The sequence below is a fragment of the Tinamus guttatus genome, unplaced genomic scaffold (assembly GCF_059628265.1).
Source record: "Tinamus guttatus ecotype Peru unplaced genomic scaffold, ASM5962826v1 Tinamus_guttatus_pri_ptg000247l, whole genome shotgun sequence".
NCBI classification, from domain to species: domain Eukaryota; kingdom Metazoa; phylum Chordata; class Aves; order Tinamiformes; family Tinamidae; genus Tinamus; species Tinamus guttatus.
The window spans coordinates 3,551,103-3,575,325 of record NW_028288781.1 but is presented as its reverse complement, the minus strand read 5'-3'; the positions used below and the strand labels follow the sequence as shown (position 1 = coordinate 3,575,325).

The window sequence follows — 24,223 nt, the reverse complement described above, 5'->3', positions numbered from 1 at the left end:
TTCAAAATATTTTTCACTGGCTTCATTTATGATAGATTGTGTTTCACCCAGAGAAAAGCCCAGTAATTCAGGTGTGATTGCAGCCTGTGCAGGCTATCAAGTGCCACAATCCCTTGCATCCCTCTGCAGCTTGTTACCAGGCTAAGCACCACCATGTTAGGAACACGACACAGTATTTCTGATCACAGCTCTGCCTGGTTTCCACTCTCCATAGCTTGATCTTTTCTCTGCCTCACTCCACTAAACCAGACCAAGAACTCCTACCATTTAGCAGTCAACCTTCGCCGGCGTTATGCCATGGTTTAGAAAAGCACCCGTGAAGGGAACACAAATCCCGAAGCCTTAAAAACAAAAACTGCTTATGTGTCAGGATGGGAAGTCCAACAGTGGAGCACAAGTCTAGGAGGGGACTGGAAGGGACCTCTGGTTTACCTAGTTGGTGCCTACTCAGGCACCACTTTCCATCTAATTTCTTTTGCAGATGCCCTCGGCTCTTCCTTCAAAGCAGGTCTCTACCTAGAAGGCTGACACGAGGTTAGACAATTCTAGCAATTAGAAACTTAATTTCTGATAGAAATCTAACACTTCTGTGTTAACATTACTCTTAGCTCACAGTATGCTTCTGCTCTTCACTGATCATTTGTGAACCAAAATAACATTCTTGTTCTATAAATAATCTCACTACTAGGGAGTGAAAAAGGCTTAATCATAAAATTAAACTTTCAGAGAATACAGAAGATAAACATGAACTTTACATGGTAGGGAAGAAAAAGGAATAAATAAGAGCTGGCCAGAAGTTATAATTATACTGGGGATTATTTTCATTATCCACATAAGCCCTTTCTTTCACTAAGCCCAATAAATGGGCTTGTAGCTACCGTTATCCTTGTTAAGTGGGTGGCAGTCAGACCAGTTTCCTTCAATGCTCCATATTTAAAAAAAAAAAAAAAAAGTATAAAATCAATTACATGGAAAAAAGTTAATAGAACCCCACAGACAACTGAAACAAAGATCAAAACAGGGCATGTCTTGTTAAAAGGAAATGTGATTTTAAGGAACATATCACCCTTAAGTTTGGTACAATGGCTTATCTTCATGAAATAATACAGAAAAAAAAAACCCAGAAGCTTCAAAAACAGCATTGGGTATTTTGTATCTTTCTGCTAATTGAAGCTGGATGAGAATAGAGCGAGAAAGGTCCAGCAAAGCTTTCCTCACCCTGTCCCGGGTGCCCCGAACTCCAGCAGCCCTCGTGCACGGCCCTCCTTCGCTACCGGGCGGCAGTGCTGGAGCAGCCAGCGCGGCGGCTGCAGGATCCAGGGAGGTGCCTCGCGCATCCCGCGGGTGGCTGCTGCTCCTCCGCTTGCCCTGGCTTCAGCAAACACTTCCCCCTCAGGCGTTAATCCCTTCGGGATGGTTTAAGTTGGCTGGCAGACTTGCAAATATTTATTTTGACTTCTAAAATCTATTTGCAAGACTCAAAAATAACTGGGTCAATAGAAGTCACCCAGGGGAAAAAAAAACAAGCTATTTTCAAGCTGAGACATACCTTAATTTTACACTCAAGCAGATCCAACCATTTGGCGTTACTCTGATATAAAATTTCCACATTTAACACCTAATTTAGAACAAGCAAACAAGGGTGAAGAAAGCTTTCTAAAAGCTCACAAAATAGATATAATAGGAGAGGTATACAAGCTCATGCCCCAAGCTATTTTTAGGCAAGCTACATAATTTGTATTTTTACTGTGAAAACAGAAAAACAAAACAAAACTGACCTTAACAAGAATGTGATTTCATATGGAGTAAAAACAGTTCCTCCTGCTTCTATTTACTGGTGTTTAAAAAAATGAACACTAAAGTGAGAAAGAAAAACTCCCATTATAATGCAAAAAGTAGATAGCTTTTTGCTGGGTCCTTCCCATAACTTGGGGAAAGAGGCAAATAAAACTTGCCATCAAGACATTTTAAAAACAGCGCTAGCTGGTTGAGAAACCCAAGAGCAAATAAAAAAAGTATTATTCTGAAAGTTAGAGAATCTCAAGGCAAGGTGAACTTTCAAAACAGACCTCACCCAAGCAAATGAAATGAGGTTGTTTTTCCTGTTAGTGACACAGCACTCCGCATTTCCACAGGTGAACATCTGATTTAGACACCTAGAACTGAGAAGGTAATGAAAGCAGGTCAAGGCCAAGGAACTATGAACTGGCAGAACAAACTTGGGAAGTAATTGAAAAGAATGAAAACTAATTTAACAAACAAAAAAAAAAAAGCAGCCATTCTAACTTCCTGGAGCAGTAAGGTCTGAACACATAGCAAAACCAAGTAACACAGTTGCAGTACTAATATTAAAACGGTTCTAAAGCCAAATTACTTGTCAGACTACAAGTCACATATTTGATACCATAGAAACAAGGTCACATTTTCTCAGCTTGTTTTTGCTTTTACATGATTCTTCTGGGAAATCTCTCTACTTTGCACAGGGAAACTATCACCTGCAAGGTTTGCATGCTTTGTAAGGATGCACTTTGCCACTTAACAGATTTAAAGTAAAAAAACCACAGCAAAACAGCAGAGAACTTTGTAAGAATACTTTAAATAAACTTACACTTCATTAGAAGTTAATTCAAGTTAAAAATTAATCACCAGATTCAACAGTGTAACTCCTTTACTTCTGTTATCATCATTGCACATCCAAAACATCACGTTTCTATTTTTGCCAGGATTAAAACCTCTGTCGGCCCAATGAACATGCAAACATTGCTCCATAGACGAGATGACCTTGACCTTCCCGAGACAGTTAAAAGCTGAACTCGCCAGAGATTTCTCACCAGGAGCAAAACCCGACGGCCTCTGAGCAGTGTGGGGCTGAGGTTGCTGGGCTCGAAGAAGGATTTGACCCAAGAACTTCCAAGGACTCTCAGCAAGCTGAGATCCTCGGCTAGAAGGAATGCAGGGAGCCTCTTTGTCCTCACACAAATCCGGCTCAGCACCCATGACCAGCTTTTTCTCAGCAGTGGAAGCCAGGAAGATTGTAGCTCACTGGTTATATTTATTTGAATCAAAAATAATGGACAAGCTTACTGTATTTGTAACTGCCAGATTTGACTTCCAGCAATATACTAGCTTCCCAAAAATGTATTCATTTCTAATACTGACAACACAAAACTGATTACTAACAATTTCCCCCCCTCTCTGCAGCCTCAAAAAGTTTATATTACAGTACTGCAAGGCACATACAGAATCTCTTCCTTTCAATACACAGCAGATGTACTCCCTGAAATCATTTTAAAATCCTCAAAACAATTAAAATGCTACAAAGTCAACAATTTATATTTAGAAACACTGCTCCTACAGAACATGCCTTTTTTTTTGGAAAAGCATACATTTACAAACTATTTTTTTCTTCTTTATATTTATACTGGAAATATATTGAATTTGATTTTTCTTTTTTATTATGGAAAGTAGTTTCATGTCACATTTGAAGTTATTGCCTTCATTATAAGATTGCATCATCTCTGGAAACCCTTAAAGGTCCCGGATTTTTAAATGGAGACTATATATGTCATTTCAGCCCACCTGAAAGGATCTCCACATAAAACACTGTCAGAGCAAAAAATGAGCTTTCTTCATTCAGTGGATAGGGATGATACAAACTGATGGTAAGTGCATTTGTTTAGCTTAATGCAGTGTCATTAGAAACTACTTAAAAATCTTCATTTCTCTCTTTTGGGCAAGCATATCTTACTTGTAAAAACAAGTGAATTTTTAAGAGGTAGTTTTTTTTTTTTTTTTTCTCTCCATGATGCGCTTATTTATTTCAAATAAAACAAAACAAAAGATCCCCAAAGCCCAACATTTCTTATAGAACAAGGATCAAGTCTCAAAACATGGTACAATATTTGACAAAGTTCAAGATTTTAATTGTCCTCTGCAGCAGCAAGCTGCTTGGGAACCAGTGTATTCCAGGGCGTCTTCAGCGTCAAAAGACCAACCTGCCGACGGTGCTGAAGCCGCTGCCGCCGCCGCCGCCTGCAGGGCCGCAGCTGCCCGGCGGGTCGTTGTCGTCGAAGCCGTTGGGTCGGAAGGAGCAGGACGCCGAGGCGGCTTGAAGCGCCTGCGTCCGAGCGCTCAGCTCTTGCTCCTGCCATTGAAGGACACAGACAATTAAAAAAGTCTCCCAGGGGCTAGAAACAGTTGACTTCTATTCGCTAAATGCTGTGCTAATTGTGTTTTAATGCTAGGAGGGCTCAGAAAGTCTCAAATATATATAAAAAAAAAACCCCAAAAACAAACAACCCCCCCATAAAAACAGAATTAGTTCTACAAAAACTACCTGCCTGTAATAGAAACAAGGAAGCAGCAGAGCCTCCTCCTGACAACTTCTATCTTCCAGTGAGCTCCTCACATGTCCAACAGGGAAAAAAGCACTACCGTTTCCCCTCATGGGGATATTGCACACCATTTTTCTTTTCTAGCTAAGGCATTTTACAAGCCTCATGGTAATTTATTGGCTTTAATACCCCTGTCTCAAATTGGCCAACCAGTTCAGAAGTTAAAGGAGAGAAGATAGAGCAAGACAGACAGACATAGTAGATCTGCACAAGCTTCATTTCTTTAGGAAAAGGCAACCTTAGGCCCTTTCATCCTCAACAGTTGAGTTTTTAACCTAAAAAGCTGTATTAGAAAATAAAATCAATGTCAGGAATAAGTTTGCAGATAACTCCATATTAAATGCAAGTCTTAAAATCATAGCCAGAAAAGCAATTAACTAGATTTTGTTTTAAACATTGCTTTTAAAAAGCAAAGGCTTTCTCGGGACAGAAAGATATCATCTTAAGTGAGAAAACACTAGTTTAGATAAATACATGAGCTTTCAAAGTATGAATAACATTCACTGAAACAAAGGATTAGAAATAATGGTAGAAAGGGGATTGATCGAACATTTCTAAACAGTCTCATTTGAGATAATGACAGAATCACAGCAGTAGGGCAATGCAAAAGAGATCAACATCGAAGAATCCAAAAAAAAAAAAAAAAAAAACCACAAACTATGGTAGGTAAGAATAACCTGCTTAGAGAATAGTTTTTTTTTTTTTCCCTCTTTAAGCAGATTAAGTTTGCTCATGTTTTTTTATTTTGTTTTTAAACTGTAAGGGAAAGGCTTTCAAGGGAACTACTAATTAGGCTTTGTTTTAGTTTGGGAGATCATCAAGTTGTCATTGCTTTTTAAAGTATATTTATGGTACAGACTCTTTTTTTTTAGCTCATATTAACTTTGTTTTTTAGGTGTACAGCAAAATTCAGGGAAGCTGACAGAATTAACTTTCTACTGATTGAGTATTCCAAGAATTGACTCCAAATGGTCTTGAAAAAGTTAGCTTAGCAAACCATATTTTGGAATAACTCTACTGAGCTGCTGATCATTTTCTCAGGATCCCAATAAGGCAGCACGCAGCATAAAGCTAATAACACTTGGCTGGTAGGCACTCACCTATCCTGCTAACTACATTAGTGTACGTGAATACAAGAACTGGAATGAGCAGGAAAATGGACAAACAGGAGTAGTTACTAAGCTTTGTATCCTGAATGTGTAACACTGCTCCTCTGTTCAGTGTATGGCTCTACATATTACAAAACCTCACAGTAGCACAGAAGTTGTGGTACCATTTTTCTCCATTCCACACACTTAAAATTAGTTTTCTTTTATCATTCAACTGCTTAGTAACACATTGTTGGCTTTAAGTTTTTAATTTGACAAAGTTTTCACATGTTAATGGAAGTCACACAATTTCTCACCGGAAAATATTACAGTTACTTGAGACTGCTATTAAAGATTCCATGGTTTATATTATCCTGTACATAGATACAGAGGAGAGAGCTGGCATATATTTAAAAAAAAAAAAAAATGGTTAGGATGTAAAAGCTGTAACTGCAAAATCTGAAAATAGCAGAAAGCAAGTTGCAATTTAAACACACAGCGCTCTGTTTGTAAAATATCTGAAGCTATCATAATGAATTTTCACAGTGAGAATTGCTGTTTTTGAATTTGGCTTTAGCTCTACCTTTTCTAATTTGAGTATGCCTAAGTTCTGTGAAACTCTTACAGGAACAGCTTAGCTCATCAGAAGAACATTCAGTAAAACACAACTTCATCGTCTGAACATAGCAGCAAGGCTCAAAACAAACCATGTTTTAAGGAAGAGAGCAATACCCTTAGTATCAACAATACATGACTACAGCTCGGTAAGCAGCAGTATTTTCACGAAGCACCAAGTCTGGCAGCACTGGTCCAAGGAGGAACACAGCATGGGCAGGGAAGGAAGAGTTGACTAGCATCTGGTCTTACATTTCAGTGATTCTAACATAGTTTTACAATAAATTGTCACAAGTTAAAACAGGCTGCCAAAAATGCTGTTAAGTATTTAATATACACCAGCTACTTCCGTGTAATTTAAGAATGTAATGAAAGACAACACAAGCAGTTCATAGTTCTACGTGGGACAGGCTTTTCAATGGTCAAAGGACCAATCTGAGCATCTCCACTTGAAAAAAAAGTCTTCCTAAAAACAGAACAAAGTTTCAACCATATTTGTCTTATGCTTTCCATCTATCATCTAACTGTGGTTAACCTAACTACGAAACCTGTCTAGCAACACCAAGAGGGAAGCAGAATTTGCCATTTGCAAGACTAATATACAAGATGAATTAAAAAGGACATTTTTCTTGCTTTCAATTGTCTCTGGACATTCTTCGCATACTATTTCCATCTTACCTGCAAATATAGCTTGTTATCTTTTGTAATTGCATCCATGAGATCTTTTTGTAGGGGAGGGTCTCCATTTACCCAGAGTCCATTCATTGAATTGGTGCTGAAGCCACAGGTGTTATTTTGCTTTTTGTAAAACAGAACATAAGCAGTATCCTTTGGAAATCTACTCGTAATTTTCTGGACCGACTGAAATGAGGTAAATGTCACTCTGCTGTCATTGAACAGAAACCATTCTTTTGGCATTTCAGCGTCTAGATCGTTTTCTACAACAGTAGAAGGACTCTCTTCTGCCATCAATGTATCCTGGGGAGAAACTAAAGGCAGAGCTTTGGACTGCTGGCACAGTCCTGAAGGCCCTGAACCAGTCACATTTCTAGCATAAGAGTAGTAATGTCCACTTTCAGAGGAGACACCAGAGTGCACTACCACAGAGCTTAACATGTAGGGCACCAGCTGTGGGCAGGTCACTTCATCAGCACCTGAGGGCTTCAGTTTTTTAGCAAGATTTTCTCCAAAATCAGAAATCTCAACATTGACTGACCAACCTCCTGAAACTACAGCTAGAGAAGATGTTGCCCTTTTGACTGGCAGTTCTAAAACAAGTGGCAGAGACACATTGTCCAAGATTTTGCGCCTTATATGACACTTTGGATCATATGAAAATCTCAAAAGGGTGAGAATGAGGTATTCTGGTTCCTCAATGATTTGCATAGTTTTCTCAGCATTCTGTAGAGAGGCACACTTCTCACAATAATATTTGTTATCTCCGCTGAGGATCTCAGGTGCCAGGAAGTAATTCAGTAAGTCTGTGACTGATGGAGTATTTTTACCTACTAGCCTCTGGGATATATCCTTATTGTCTTGAATGTCGTTGAGCTCAGAATTTGCAGTATCCCCAGAGTTGGGCTCAGTAGAAAAATTTTTTATGGTTCCTTCATTCATAATTTTGTCACATCCACCATTTACTTCCAAGTTACTGAAAGTTGCTTCTTCAACACCACTGGATGCTAAGCTACTACTTTGCACCACATAATCATCCTTCACTTCAGAATGTTCCATGCATTTGGGGCCAAGATTCTCCAAGGAAGCAGGAGGACAGAAAGCTAGAGAGAGATCTGTGAAAGCTTCTTCCTTTTGAGAAGTGCTTTTGCAGTTTAAGCAGCATATACTAGTTTTGAGTTTTCCCCCAAACATTCTCTCTATCAACGTTCTCTCTTCACTTCCAGCATAAGGTGCTTCAGCAAACAGCTGGGCTTTATGGACAGTTTCTTGTGCCTGGGACTCTTCACTCATCAGACTTTCAGCAGCCTTTGCTGACGACAGAGCTCTCAAGGTTCTCTCTTCCTCGTGCAACCTGAAGATGAAGGGAAAAAAAAACTTGAGTAGCTGTAACTATTTTGCAAACAGACACTGTTGAACCACTTTAGTACAACTAGGAAAAAAAAAGTCTTAAGTTGACATGTCTAATCAGCTAAGTATCTCTTGCATAAAAAGGGGGGGGCTGTTAGTGTTTGAATAAGCCATTTGAACCGCGTAGCTCAGTACCAGCGAAAAGGGAGCATTGGCAAAGCACACAGGCACTCTGTGCAACCTTCATTATTGGCAACAGGACCCAATGAAAATACTGTGAGCAACAGTATTTCAAACATCCAATAAACATTATATACCTATATATTACCTTAATAACTAGTAGCTCTTCAAATGACTGGTTCTGTATGTCAGATTTCTTAAGAGAACAAGCAGCTACTTGTATTGTGCCAGACTATTTCAAAGGCCAAGTGCAAGGCCCTGCACCTGGGGAGGAATAACCCCAGACACCAGTACAGGCTGGGGACTGACCTTCTGGAAAGCAGCTCTGCAGAGAAAGACCTGGGTGTCATGGTGGACAAGTTGACCATGAGGCAGCAGTGTGCCCTCGTGGCCAAGAAGGCCAATGGGATCCTGGGGTGCATTAAGAAGAGCATCTCCAGCAGGTCGAGGGAGGTGATCCTGCCCCTCTACTCAGCCCTGGTGAGGACCCATCTGGAGTATTGTGTCCAGTTCTGGGCCCCACAGTACAAGAGGGATGTGGAGCTGCTGGAGAGAGTCCAGCGCAGGGCCACAAGGATGATCAGGGGCCTGGAACATCTGCCCTATGAGGAGAGGCTGAGGGAGCTGGGCCTGTTCAGCCTGGAGAGGAAAAGGCTGAGAGGGGACCTGGTCAGTGTATATAAATACCTCAAGGGAGGGAGTGAGGAGGATGGTGCTGGCCACCGACAGAACTAGAGGAAACACCTGGAAACTGAAGCATCAAAAGTTCCGCAGGAACTTAAGGAAAAATTTCTTAACAGTGAGGGTGACAGAGCACTGGAACAGGCTGCCCAGAAAGGTTGTGGAGTCTCCTTCTCTGGAGATCTTCAAAACCCGCTTGGACGCAGTCCTGTGCCACGTGCTCTAGGTGACCCTGCGTGTGCAGGGGGGTTGGACTAGATGATCTCTAGAGGTCCCTTCCAACCCTAAGCATTCTATGAAAGGAAAAGGTTAGGATTTTAAAGCCAAGCAATTTAAATTATGTCAAGAGGAAAAAAAAAAAGGGGGGGGGGTGTTGCTGCAGTTAGATGAGAAGGACACTACTTCACTACTGAGATAGTCTGCTTCTGAATAAGTTTATCTCATGAGGCAATATTGCTTAAACCAAGTCTCAACAAAATGCTGAGCAGGCTGAAACTGAGTGGTCTACTAATATTTTTCAGTATCTTATCTGTTTAAACTCATTTATATATTTAACTGCTTAAAAATGTATACGTGTGTCTTCATGACCTGACCTATATGAAATATAGGTGTCTATATCAACTTGAAATTCCAGCTGCCTGACTGAATTGTTCTCAGGAACCACATGTATTTCACAATGAGACCATGACTAACATGACTAATGTCCAAGTATAATTTTGTGAAATGGAGTATTACCATTACAACCCGCTCTGGGTTATATGAAGAAAAGTATCTAGGTTTTACCACACATAAAACAGACAAAGAAAAAAAGTGATTCACAGACCATCCAGAAAATAATTAGAATTCCTGAATCCCAGTCATGCAATGGAATTGTTAGTTGACTGCTCCTAATTAAAAGTTTGATTTCACGTGGTTAAGGCGGTGAATTCACTTCCAGTAACATCACAATAACTTTACCTGTCTAGCAGGAACCGGAGATATTCTGAGCAATCCTGCTGAGATCGCGGAGTAAACCACGGTGGTCTGGAAGCCTCAAAGAAAATTCTAGGCGCATATGCCTCCCTCTATTCATGTGAGGAATAAACAGGCAACACTGCATCAGCTTTACTTAAAAAATGATTATATTGTCTTTATATGGTCAGCTGGACTCTGAACTACCTTCTAAAGGAACTGTATGGCACAAGATACACAAACATTTAAACTCCTATTTCAAAATAGGAGGAGAAATACAAGTATTAGCTATTACTTTTGCAGTAGTCACTTCAAGTACAAGGATAAAAGGATCCTGCAGGCAAATATTAAATTCGCAATGAACATAAAGCATATGTAAAACCTAGTAGCTGTTACTATTCTTGCAGGCAAGCTTAAATTTTTTTGCCTGGCTTTGGAAAAACACCTGTATCTCATTATTATTGATTTAAGGTGAATCATCCTCATCCCCTTTTCATTGAGTTTACTGGAATTAATCAAAAAAGACATGCCTAATATCTTTCCAATTTTAGCAAAATATTCTGGCATTTCATTTAACAAAGTTTATTTTAGAAATACAATAAAATTTAATGGGAATCACTGCAGAAGGTCATAGGTTTTCCTAGAAAGTTACATAACATCAGCTTCCATACTAGAGTAAGGTCTGACTTGGATTTTTCATTTAAGCTTCTCAAAGAAAACCCCTACAGCCTTTTCAAGAGCAACAGAAAACCAGGATGTTATTTCTACAGGCAAAATAATGACTCTCTAAGTCCACCAATATCATCTGCAAGTCGTCTCACTGCCCTCCAAATCTATCACTTCAACATTTTAAAATATTCGAACTACTCCTTGGCATCATGAAGATAGCTGCTGTGTGTTGATATATAGATTTAGATTTAAAAACAACAGATGCTGTGAACTGACATACCTGGGTATGTGCCAAAAACGCAAAAAGATGCTGTAATTTTCTCATTAGTGAATTGCATCCATTCAGATTTAGAGATAAAACGTGTCTTCTGAAACTGAAGAGGGATGGACATTAGTTTCCTAATAGATTTCTAAAAGCAATGCAGTATCATTCCAAAACAATTACTTCCATTTGGTGGAAAGCAAAATGGTAAAGACCCTCTTCCCCTCGAAGCCTGGATTCTGCTCTCATGCAGCAGTGCAAAACTGCAGTACAGTAAGAACCACCTCAGTGCAAAAACATTCATCTTCTTTAAACATTTAAAGGAGAAAGGACTAAAGACTGACAAAGTTCCCTCTCAATCAGTTTCCAGATTGCTAGAAAAGCAGCATCACTGTTAACCTTCACAGGGAGCATGTAGGGAAAGGGGGAGTTGGGGGGGTGGGGGGCAGAGCAGGAAACAAGAAAAGAAAAGACAAGACTTGCCTGGGGCCTAGAATTAAGCCATACTACTGAAACTTTACACACTAAAGAAATCAAACTTGAAGTAAATCAGTGTTAAAAGGCTATCATTAGTTTTTATGACTAAAATTGCAATTCCACGGAGCTGGATCCTAATAAAGCAATCAGTAACTATCTGCCAAGAAACTCTGAAATTTTGCTAGGAACCCAACTGACTCGGGACATGTTTACATTCTGTGAAACACAAGACTACTGCAATAGCTAATTTACAATGAAAACAACTGGTGATAAGGACTTACTCTGTAGCCATGAAGAGTGCCTGAATAACACTGTTCATGTAACAAGTATTTCCTAGATTAATTAGGCCAGTCTTCCCAGTTTCAGATTTTCCAGAAAGTCTAGATAAACAAGATGGCAAAGAACTGGATTGAGAAGTCCAGGCACTTTGACTGAGAATCAACTTAATCTTCTCTTCACTGGGTTTGGGCAGTTCCTATGAGAGAAACATTAACACACTTAGGTTGGTGTACTTTTTTTTTTTTTTTCCTCCTTCCCCCTGCAAATAAAAAGTACTTCCATCCAGCAGTCTTTGATATCTTCCCTTGCTCTGCCATCTGACATTCTCTTTCAGGCTCCCATTGTCCCTGCTCATCTGTACATGTTACAATTGCCTTTGACAAATACCCAGAGCACAAATGTCTGGCCAGTCAAAGGCTAGTGAAATGTGCTATGGCCAAAGCAGCTCTCCTTCAAGGTGGATTCTATCAGTTCTCAGACCACAGGAATAAGGGGTTGGTGGCCATCTTTGGTTTGCATATTCATGCAATCCTTTTTGCCACCAGAAGATGACCCTCAAATTTCATACGTTAGCCTCTGAAGCATCTTCTCATTTGCTAGAGAGACCTTCTTTCTCTGTCAAATCAAAACGTAGGAGTCAAAAGACTAAAATTCAAAATACTCAGGATAAAATGAATAGGGTTTTGTTTTTAAGTCTCGGAGCAGTAATATTGCAGTTACATGTCATGTAAACAGGCAGTATTATCTGAATATTTTCAAAATATGTGCATTATGTATTTTAAATTAATTTCTTTAAAAAGAAAACAAAAGTACAACAGAATGTTACATGGGCCGATATGCTTTAAAGGCATGCAATACCCACTGCAGTACCAAGATGTAGTGCTTCTTTGTGTTTTTTTGAGGTGGGAGCTAGACAAATAAACTATGCTCTAGACCGTACTCTCCTCCTGCTCTTCGACTAACTCCAAAAGGCACAAAGAAAATTCTTACCTTCTAGGGATTTCATAATTCCTCCTCCTTATTTGACCCCAAATTCCCTATTTCCTTTCCATTAACACTTGTCATACTCTCAGAGACCTTTTTGAGAATTCAGCATGTTGCTGTATATTCGACACTGTAACTCTGTTTTAACATCTTTCAGAGTTCTCCTCAAACATCAGCAAATCTTTCTCTTTTCACCGCTACCAATGCTCCAAACTTACATAAGAAGCTGGATCCTAACAGTGACATAGAATAAAGAATTGCTGGGTGTATTTACATCACAAGTTTGCTAGAACTCAGATATGAAATGAGACAAAACAAACAAACACTCAACAGAAGATATATTATCTGCAAAATAGCTGAAAAAGACAAAAAAAATAAAATTCAAGGTCTGGATAACCATGGCTTCATTTTGCTGCATCAAACAGGACAGACAACTTGGAAGAGTTTCTAGTGTTTGAAATGAAATGCTTAGGAAAAAAAAAAAAAAAACTAGCAAAATATATATTGCTAGTTACACACGGCAGAAGAAATTAGATTAGATTTTTAAGAAAGGCCCCGACTTCAGGCTTTTCTTAAAATCTGCTATAATCATCTCATGGAACAAATATAATGATGCATGAAACATTCAGACCAGTTCTTCTGGCATATTTCAAGCACAGAATTGACACTAGATTATGTGGTTAATTCTCCTAGTAGAAGTTATAAAGAAATCGGGTCTATGGGATTCTAGTTTTCACATTTAAGAAAGCAAAACAAGAACAAATTCCCCCCTAGTTTTGCATTGCTATTGTACCTTAATAGCATCCAGAATTGGTTCATAGAGCTCTGGAAATCCTGAATAATGATACATCATACAGTGTAGCAACTCAGATAACTGCATCAAAAAAGCTGTGCTGGAAGGCAGGCCATCTCTTTTGAAGGAGTGCACCAAACTGACCACATGTGGGACAATCTAAAGAGGGGAGAAAGAAAAAGAAAAAAAGTTACACAGCTATTGAGCAATTGCATTTCTCCAATCTTCTTCAACTTAACTTCTTTTACATATGCTAAGTGACAGGAATTATCCTTATCCTTATACAGGATTGTTGAGAAACAATGACTGCAAAAAAAGCACATGTTATTCTCTACCTGTAACAACTTTCAAACAGACCCTAAAGTTTTGGTACTTTTTGAAACATACAAAAAAAGTCAAAATTTTAAGCAGTCAGGTGTCCAAGGTACACATCTTATTAGGGTTAATACAACAAACACCTTGCTATCACCACTATCAGCTCACAGTACAGTTTAACTTCATGGATACAGCTTTGAAACATAAGTTCTCTCAATTTTAACAGAATCTAATGCTTCAGATCCAAAACAAACATAATCACCCTACTCCAGTTCACAAGATGGGCACTGTCTCACAGCTCCACCTAGTGAGAAAACTACTGTCCTGCATGGTAGTTCTCCAAGGGGAAAAAAACAAACAAACAAACAACAACAACAAAAACACAACAACAAAAAACCCACCACCGGGAATGCCAACCCATCTCCCATCTGGGGATTAGTCCAAACCACGATGCATGATTTAAAACAGTAATATTGACCCTCACCTCTTCCACTGCTCCACTTTAAACATAGTGTTTATTTAGAATAGAATTTTGTAGTTTTGAGTATAAGACTTGCTGTATCAGTCTTAAAAAATAACCAATAGAGAGTTACTTTCATGCAAGCCGTAAGAGCAGGGACTTAGTGCGGATCAGAATAACTTCAGACACCTTTTCCAGTTTCTAAGTGACTAAGAAGGATGAACTCTGGAGGAAATGGGTGGAACCATTTCTCATCATATCTTAGCCCACAAACTGTTCTGCAATATGGACATGAACTATAAAACAGAAATAAAAATATCATAATTATAGAAACTTATGCCAACTACAAGAATTGTACACTACACTTCAGAAACACAAGTATAGGAGCCAGGTGCAATATACTCACGCTACTTTTTCAAGCATCAGTTTTTCTGCAGGTATTATGGATTATTTTTCTATCCAAGAGGAATAAACTCTGTGCTTTTGGTTAGCACAATCTCTGTTGTTTAAAAATTAAAAGATTTTCAAATGTTCAATGCATTACAAAGCCAAGAGTGAAAACTGCGATTTAAAATTCTCCTCATTTTACAAAAGTAAGTACACAAGTTCATTTTCACCTGACCTACTGAGTTGCAGGAGTTAAATCTGTATAAATTAGAGGTAAAACATGGTAATTTTGCACACAGACAGTATAGAGGAAGAGTAAAAAAAGTACAGGTTGTCAGCTCTCTCAAATTAAGAATGAAATTCTTACTTACAGAGTACATAAAGTTACATAAAAGAGAAAGTTATACTTCGTTTATTTCCAGAAATACTGCTTTTGGCTGAGGTCAAACCAAAATTCCGTACTTCAAAAGAATTTAGAGTTGCACAGGACTCTAACATATCACACTGGGTACTTATACATCACAAGCACAAGAGAGAATGTCTTGGTTTTGTAATAGAGTCGCTCATGTAAATACCCAAGCATAAGGAATGAAGATGACTCAGATAAATTGCAAAATAAATTTGGTTACATTACCAAATATCTATTTACCAGTTTTACATTTAGACTATTTATTATAGCAAAATACACAAGTAGCTTAAGCACACAAAAATATGAGAGGTTGGCAACTAAGTTAAAGCAGGAGTTCCCCAAACAGACAGTAAAGTAGTAATTCGTTTAAAACAGTGGGAACATCGTCATGTTGATATGGTGAAGCTTTGAACACAGATGTTTGGGCAACACTGCATGTAGCTTATCATGGATTTTTTCCTTGTGAAAGCAAATGCCTATCTCTGGAATAAATACCCTGTTGATCTCATACTTGAAATTTTTCACATGAATGTTTTGTCTCTCTCAGGGATAGAAGACAGAAAACATGTAAAATATTTACTTTTTGAGCATATTCAAGGCTACTTGGCTATTTTCTTTGTCATTCAGTTTTCCATCCTAGGCCAAGATCGGAGAAGCTGAAATCAGATACAAGGCAACTATTCTGACGTTAATCAAAGTAAATGATTTGAGATTTCAAGGTCTTAAAGACCTGTATTCCACCTACAGGCAGCCTAAAGCTAGACATTGAGTTTGAGAACAGAGAAGGCGTCACATATCTTGCTGTACTACTTTTACACTATCACCATCATACCCTAGTATATCTGCTATCTGCATTTTGAATCTCAAAGTATTCAGCACCCAGAACTGCACTTTCTAAAGTGGCCATAAAAAATGGCACCCCTGAGTTTGCCAATTTGTACATCAAAACACAAAAAGGGTAGCATTCTTAAAACGAAGCAATCCTTTGCCTCCAGGAGGACTGGGTAACACGTAATCTCTAAGCTTTCCTTGACTAGTTTTGCTTGAAATTCCAGCTACAGCCCAAATTCATTTATAGACTTCACACCACCTAAAATGGCTTTCCAGAGGTATGTGGTTGACGACCAGGCACTACTGCTACAAGTACAGACATACCAAGAACCACAAGGCTCTTCAAGTTACAGGTTAAATGACTGGACCTAAAAGTGAGAAAACCTAAAGGTCTGAACAAAAGAAATCTGATTCTGGAACCTTGAAACAAATGCGAAATCTAAGTTCATCAATTTTATTTCTTTACAACCACTTTAGAAATTCTATATGAATTACACTTCAGAGAACTGAAAATGATTTATTAGTAACTTACCAAATGAAAAGCCTCTGGAGAATGCTGGAAACTAAGTAACATGTGGGAAAGGACAGCAAGGGCACCAGGTCTCACTAGAGGAAACCAAAGTCGATTAAAGACCTTAAAAACAAAACAAACAAAAATAAAAAACACACAGTAAGTCTAGAAAGTTAAATTCCTATAAGAATGTAAACAGATTCCCAATCTAGATCCATTTGAAATGGACAGAACCATTACATAAAATTGAAAGCTATATGATACTGGACTCTCCTATGCTAGATATTAAGGTAAATATATCATAATACAAGAGTCCATGCAATTGCATGATTGTTGAAAATCCCTCTTCCCACCTCAAATACTCTTTTAGGACATACCAATTCAATCTTGAGCAGGGTGACATCAATGAGGATGGTAAATTTCTGGACTGCAGCTAGTCCTTTCAGCAGTGCAATCACCCATGTTTCCACATGCTGAGCCAGAGGCCAGGACAACCAGTCAATCATCCTGAAAGATTAAAAAAAAAAGAAAAAAATATATAAAATACACCATTTATCTTGATCTCAACAAAAAAGTATCCTATACATACATCCTATACTATCCAAATAGTGAAACTACTTACATAGACATTCACAAGTAGTAATACAAGGATGTTCGAAAAGCAATAAGGTAATTCTGATTATATCGCACTCACTTGACTATATAATTAATAACTATATATTTAATACATTGAAAATAAATAGAAAAAAAAAGTATGTAAGCATACATAATTAAATATCAGGTTATTCTTACCATCCAAGAACAGTAACCCATATTTTCCAGATGTTAACACATTTCTGATTTCTAGCAAAACCTTACAACTCAAGACAAAACAAAGTGTAGTTCTGAGAAAGAGATGAACAACAGAAGAAAAAGGATTGTAAAGAAAGCCCTTCTATGCTGAATTAGCAAATAACTTCAATTGATAATTAAGCCAGACAGGCAGGTCAGGTAAAGCAAATCTAAGAAACACACGGTATCACAATGCAGTGCCAGTGGAAACAAGAACTTAGGCTTCTTGATTTTTTTTTTCCAATAATTTTACTAAACAATAACTAGGATTTTCTTTAGTTGTCCTCAAGATCCCCTCCTTCAAGCCAGGTGAAATATCATATATAAAGGGAGAGGATTCCACCACCACCCCATCACAAGGGTTGTCAGACATCAAAACAGTTTATCAGTAAAGCTGTGGCATCTCAAAAACTTGACTGGACACCCTGAGCAATGTGTCTGACTTCAAACGTGGTACCAGTTCAATCCCAGCAGCCCTTTTCAGCCTATGTTCTGTTATGATTCAATCAAAAGGGGAAGTTGGAAGCATATTCCTTTACTTCCATAAAATGCTCATAACCAGGCTAAGTGATAGCACATAGCTAAGGAGGTCATAAGTAAACAGTCTAATAAAATGGTCACTATTGTATTAATATGCTCATTTAACAGGCTTCTACCCTATTTAGTAGAATGTGACGTGCCCTGACAAACACAGACGCTGTACAAACACAGCTTGCCACACACTGTACACACGCAGCCTTTACACTTAGTACTGTGTTTTCAGCTATCACAGGCAAAAAGGAACAAGTAGAAATAGAATCAAACTACTTGAAGTGGACAGCTCTTCAGTTTGCAACTGTAGGAGAAAGCTAACATCACCATGCAACTTCACGGCTTCTTTCTCACAAGAGCAATCGTGTATCATCAGCATTACATTGTGAAGGAGCACAAAGTGCTTTCCTTCCTTCCTTGCAATACCAAGGTATAGTAAACGAAGACATGTAACAAACCACCAACATGAAAATCAATATCAAATTGTATAAGGCCTTAAAACTCCTACTGTTTAGTATAAGATGGTTTCCATCATCTACACAGCCAGAAAAGATCAGTTTCAGAGAGAAATTGGAAGGAAACATGCCATCAAGTAATCACTGCTCTGAATTTACACAAACTGCTGCTTCCTCAAAATATTCAAGTCAAACGTGTTTATGATGAGCACCCTTTCAATAAGCTTTATTAAAAGGGAAAAAATAATAATATCAAAAACAGTAGGGTTCCCTCTGGTTCACTCTTGGATCCCACTGTCCTTGTCACATAATATGCTATTCAGTGTAACCTGTTTTCAGCTTAGTTATCTATCGAACTACTCACCATAGTCACTAATAGGATAACAGCTATAATTTCAGTATGTTTAACATGGTAAAGAGAAACTTACACTTCCTTCTCTATACCATTGATAGCCATATGTAATTCGGATACTTGAATCCATTTCTGCTCTTAAAAGCACAGCTGATTCTCTTAAAATCAGAAACAAAAGCCAGCAGAGGAAAGAGAAGTCAATCTGCAGGCCTGCTCAAGACTGTCCGAAGAAGCCTAAAATCTGAACACTGGCAGATGAAGACTGGGATCCATTTCAGTTAGTATATACTTTCTGCATTTCAAGTTATTTACTCAGCTCCTAGTCTGTTGCCATCAACATGCATTTTCAGTAAGGCACATCATCATTATGCACCATGTTAAAAAATGGACACTTTTGTGTTTGACTAGATTCAGACAACCTTGAAGACCTTGAGAGAACCTGCAATTTCATTTCACCCTAGGATGAACAGATCTGCTGTGTGCCTAACCTAGGGCAACATTCCTAATATCTCTGTATAGAACAGAACTGTATCTGTGCTTTCTTGGACAACTTCTGCAGAAGTTCCCAGTCATGTCAGGCAACAACCTTAACAGCCCAGGTACAAACCTCTCACACAAAAAAGCACTATTATCTCTTCTATCCCCTACTCACAAAAAAAAAAAAGTAACATCTTCTACATGATTTTAAATCTATATCTGCAGGGGAAAGGGCCTGGTCACAGTTTGCAGTTTCTCTTAGCACACTTTTCTGTTTCCCTTACTGAAAAGGATGCAAAGAAGCATGACTATACTGGTCAGAATATGAAGAGGTAGATAAACCTCTCCCTCCAAGACCTCTAAAGTAGTCATAAGATTCAGGAAAGTCAACAGTTTTCTGCTTTTCTTCACTGATGCTTCAGGTAAGGTTTTATGAGACAGCTGAGCCATCCAGCAATAGCTCAAAATTGCCAAAACCAAGCACCTTTCTCACACCAACCCTGCGGATAATGTAATCCCCTACTGAACAGATTCCATTTATTAAACAGTGATTTCCTCATCTGTATCCAATTTTAGACAGGCTCTACAATATCATGAGAGTTATCCTTAGGAACTGAGTAACTAGGCCTCTAATTTGCAATTTTCAAAGCTCTGATGACTCCTAATGGGAAGCCTCGTGATACCTGGAACTCTGCATCTTGTGGGGATGATGCAAACCTGATGACAACATTGTTATTTGGCAATCCAGACTTTCCAGTGGCATTGTCATCTTAATGACAATAAAGCCAGAATAGAACGAGAAGTTATTGCAAAGGCAGCCAGAGGTAGAAAGAACAGCAAAGAAACTGAATGCAGTACGGACAAGAGAATATCTACAAACAAAAATAACAAGGGGTAACTAAAACATTAGTTCCACAGAACAACTAGAAGGTCTTGAAATCACATATCACTTCAAAGGCTGAATGATCTAAGGCACATAGACAGCATAGCTCTTTCCAAAACAAGAGGGAAAAACCACCACGCAGCTAATAATAAGCAGCAGCTTTCACTTGAAAATAGCCGCTCCTATTATACCCACAGCTCAGTTCTGCTTTACGTCTCTAAGTAGAGGCATACAGAGAAACCCTTCCGAAACTACAATAATATCATGATACTGTGCTGAAACAGGTAATACAACATAAATATTAAAATTATACTACAACAAGACTTTAACCACAAGCGTGTTATGAGCAGGTTATTAGTATACAAAAATGGTTCTGATTTCCCAGTTTTCAATTTTAGACGGGGCACACAAACTTAGCTGAGGTATGCTCAGGCAAGCAGAGTCTTCTAAAGTTTCTACATAATATGCTACAATTAAAGAAAAGTATTAATATTATATTTTCAAATGAAATTCAGGTTTACAATTTCATGTAAATAAAATTGGTGTTTTCAGTACCAAAACAGGACATTTCCCCTAATTACACTCACGTGAATGCAGTTCAAAAAAAACCTTCAAAAATAGAGCAAATTAACTCTCTTCAGAGGAGATGATTTTCTGAAAGCAGCTTTGGGTCTCAGCATAATCATAAACGCAGTGAAGTTTCCTAGTTTGTGGAAGATACCTTAAAGTGGGGGATCTAAACCTAGGGTGGCATCTAAACGGAACCCAGCTGGTTTCCGCTACATTTCTGTTGAACCCCCTTCTTCATTCTGGCCTAGCAAAGCATCAGAAAGAAGCCACATCAGCAGTGAAGGCAGTAACCCTAACCTGAAACCTGGCCAATAACAGCTGTGGCATCAGAAATATATGTTAACCTAACGTATCAAACATTTAATTAAAAAAAAGACTTTCCAAAAACAGTACCTGCACAGAGCTTGAGTCATACTCGCATCTTTCACATTTGGATCTGTAGTAAGGCTCCTGATGAGTACTGTAATCATCTGTAATGGTATATGCTGTACAAGACTTGCCAGTGCAACGGAAGGTTCAAATGAAGTATCTGTAATAACACCATATGCTTTACAAAACAAAAAGAAAGTGCCAGAGTAACAGCTACATTGTTTCCCATCCTAGAACTTCATTGTGAGGTTTTGAAACAATGGGTTTATTCTATAGATAACAGTCTCTCAGCATCTACTAGCATAAAATAAAAAGGTTTAAATGGATTAAGCGCCAGGACCACTGAATTACAAGCTCTTTTTATTGGTCTAATACCCGTGTGAGGAAGTGACAGGCTGCCAACTTCCTCCTCTACCTCCCAAAGGATTGAGAAGCATTTTTCACTCTAAGGATAACTAAAATACACTTTTACACAACTGTTAGTTGTATTTTACTCTAAAGAATAGAGATCCACTGCAGCTGGTATTTACAACGTCTTATCTCAAGCCTGTCCACTAACCGCACCAGTTAATACTGAAGCATATCGAGGCGTATCTTGCCTTAAGTTTCCTAGGCCTTTCAACTGCAAAGCCAGTTCTCAACTGGGAACTACTACAGTAACTCATGGATTTTTAAGGTCAGGAATGACCAGTTCATAATCTCATCTAAACGACTCAGAAGGTAGATTGTTCCTACAATACACGAGTCTTACGTAGTGATGCACATACACTCAGCTTCACTGACTGGGCAGTGCTGAGGTCTAAACTATACTTCTGCGGGGGGCAAGAAGGGACGAACACGGACACTGAAAGAGTTTTCCCTTTCCTAGTGAGACTCCAAAACACGGCTCCCAAATACCACTGACCGGATCACAACATGAAGACCTCCCAGAAACATTTAACAAATCCTAAATAAACCACTATACCCACACTGCCTTTTTACTACAAAATAATCCACTGCTTTGCTTACTCAACTGTCAACAAGCGGCAGCACACAGCCACAGAGAGCAATGGCTACAGGTGGCGCAAAGCCAAGTTCTTGGTACCCCACAGCAAGGGCTCTTTCTGTGAGCCACCACTACCCAGCTCCCTGTTTGGTCTTGTCCTGTCCAGTGCTCACCGGCAGCAGAGATGACAGCGAAGAGCTCCTGCAGGGAGGGCAGCAGCGTGTCGGGCTTGGCCTTCCAGACGCTGCGCAGCAGCACGCTCACCTGGGTCACCTGCGAGACGTAGAGGCGCAGCTCGGCTTCGCGGCTGCCCTGGCTCTGGAAGTGGGCCATGCTGCGCACGAGCTGCTGGCAGAAGGCAAGCGAGAGCTTCCTGCCGTGGGGCAGGCACTGCGGGAAGTCACCCAGCAGCTGGCAGAGACGGGCGCAGAGCGCTGGTGCAGGCCGCTCGCACACCAGCCGCAGCGCCTCCACCTGCAGCACCTCAAAGAGCTCCAGCACCGAGGGGCAGCTCATGATGAGGCGCAGCCCGGCCTGGATGTAGTCCAGGATGGCGGGGTCACGCGCACTGAGCTGCCCATAGCCGTGTTGCAGCAGGCCCAGCACGAGCGTGCGGTCGAAGAAGGCCTCGAACTCGGTGCGGTGGTGGCGCCCATAGGCTTCAAGCACCTGCCGCCCCACCTGCTGCTGGAAGGCATCAGGGCCCTGCAGCACGAGGCGTGTGCTGAGCGCGAACATGGCATGGCACTGCGCCTGGCTCAGTGGCGTCTCGGCCGACTCCACCACCCGCCGCACGATGACCCGCTTCAGTGGCAGCGGGTGCGACGAGCTCACCAGTCCCTCCAGGATCTTGTCCATGGCGCCCGGCGCATGGGCCGCGCCGCGCCGGCCCCGGCCCCGGCCCCGGCCCCGCGCGGGCAGCCGAGCAGGCCGCGGCGGGGGCCGCCTCGCCGCGCGTCGCCCCCCGGCCTGGCGCTCTATGCCGGCCCCGCGCCCCGCTGCGGCCGCTACGGCAGCGCCGCGGCCCCCTCGGCAACCATGGAGCGCCGGCCCGGAAGCGCCGCCGGCCGGGACAGGCCGTCAACGGCCGCCGCTGAGGGGAGCAGGGGGCGGGCAAGGCGCATGCGCCCGCCCACCGCGTATCCGCCACCGCAGCGGCCAATGGGGAGCGAGCGGGAGGGGGCGGCCGTTGGGGCGGCCGTTGGGGCGGCCGTTGGGGCGGCCGTTGGGGCGGCCGTTGGGGCGGCCGTTGGGGCGGCCGTTGGGGCGGCCGTTGGGGCGGTGCCGGGTGGCCCCGGGGCGGGGCGGGGCGCGCCGTGGCGGGCGGCGCGCTGTGGCGGAGGCGCGCGGCGGCCCGCGGCCTCGGCTCGTGGCTCTGGGTGTCGCCGCGTTCCGTTTTCTCCGCGTAGGCGCCTGGGTCGCGGCTTTACTGGCCCTTGGCGGGGCGCCCAGGTAAAAGGCGGGGTATCCCATTTTGAGTTCGCCCTTACTCGTTTTACTTCCTCTGCCGCGTATCTGAGATCTCAGCTCGCCGCTAGTTACGCGGCCTTGCGATTGCACGTGCTTTGCACTCGCTGTCTCTGCGTGATGACACACACTCTCCACGCGGCCTTCCTTCGTGCCTCGGGTTCCCGCGCGGCTGCCGTGTTCCCGAACGCCTGCAGAAGGAGCACGGCGACCGCTTTTCTGTGCGCTGCCATCGCTCCGCCTTCTCTAAACATGACGTTGAAAACACTTTTTTCATAAGCTTTATGGTAATATGGACATCAAGTGAGGCACCTTAAACTGATTTCTCACCATAAACATGCACTTTCTACAGAATCAAAGCTGTTCTCTGTGGAACTTAAACTTTCATCAAGATATTTGCAGGTTCTACAAGTCCACCTTGACTTAATGCAGCATTTAAAAACGCTGTCAAAAATGTTCGTGTTCATCACTCATTCGTGCTTCTAATTGCTTCATTTTTGTACTTCAGTCAGGACCACTTCCTTAGAAATGTATTTTCTTTTTTATACAGGTTAAAATTAGTAATTGACTGTTGTTTTATCTTGTCAGCATGATGTATGCATCCTATGAAAGTGTCCCCATTCCAGTTTCAGCCTGCTGATTGCTCATTTTCATACAGAGGTCAGCATTTAAATTCTGTTAGTACACCTTGGGTTGTCATACCAGGATAAGCTTCTAGCCACAAAAGAAAGAGGTCTACAATCTCAAAGGACTGTGAACATTTTCTCTTGAGAACTAGGTGACAACAAAATTCACAAAACCTGAAGTGGAAACTGCCATCAACAGTAAGCATTCCAGAAACCAAAGTCTACTTCTGTGTTATAAGAAAATTCTTTTGGACAGCTCAGTACTCCCATAGCTGAACATGCTAGCAAAGTTTTCTCTTTGGTTCTCTGTTACTCAGTGCAAACAACTTCATGCTATGTGGATGAGTAATACCCTTAATTCGGCAT

General features: G+C 40.8%; 1 protein-coding gene across 1 annotated transcript; it reads right to left on the bottom strand.

The window, feature by feature from the left end:
* Positions 1–3,032: 3,032 nt before the first annotated feature.
* Positions 3,033–22,637, bottom strand: USP38 (ubiquitin specific peptidase 38). Its single transcript, XM_010226345.2, has 10 exons — positions 21,938–22,637; positions 20,804–20,939; positions 16,689–16,818; positions 16,333–16,434; positions 13,399–13,557; positions 11,624–11,817; positions 10,884–10,977; positions 9,941–10,047; positions 6,776–8,126; positions 3,033–4,144 (listed from the first exon to the last, which is right to left on the bottom strand). The coding sequence occupies exons 1-10, from the start codon at positions 22,620–22,622 to the stop codon at positions 3,983–3,985; spliced, it is 3,120 nt and encodes a 1,039-aa protein (XP_010224647.2). The 5' UTR covers positions 22,623–22,637; the 3' UTR covers positions 3,033–3,982.
* Between the last annotated feature and the right edge of the window lie 1,586 nt (positions 22,638–24,223).

What these genes read in the sequence shown, in the direction of transcription:
- USP38 (XM_010226345.2), bottom strand. Translation starts at nt 22,622, where the DNA reads ATGGACAAGATCCTGGAGGGACTGGTGAGCTCGTCGCACCCGCTGCCA. An exon ending in CCCTGCTCAAGATTGAATTG is followed by an intron (nt 16,435 to 16,688) that starts GTATGTCCTAAA and finishes TTTGTTTTTAAG; the next exon opens with GTCTTTAATCGACTTTGGTT. An exon ending in GCACTCTTCATGGCTACAGA is followed by an intron (nt 10,978 to 11,623) that starts GTAAGTCCTTAT and finishes ATCCCTCTTCAG; the next exon opens with TTTCAGAAGACACGTTTTAT.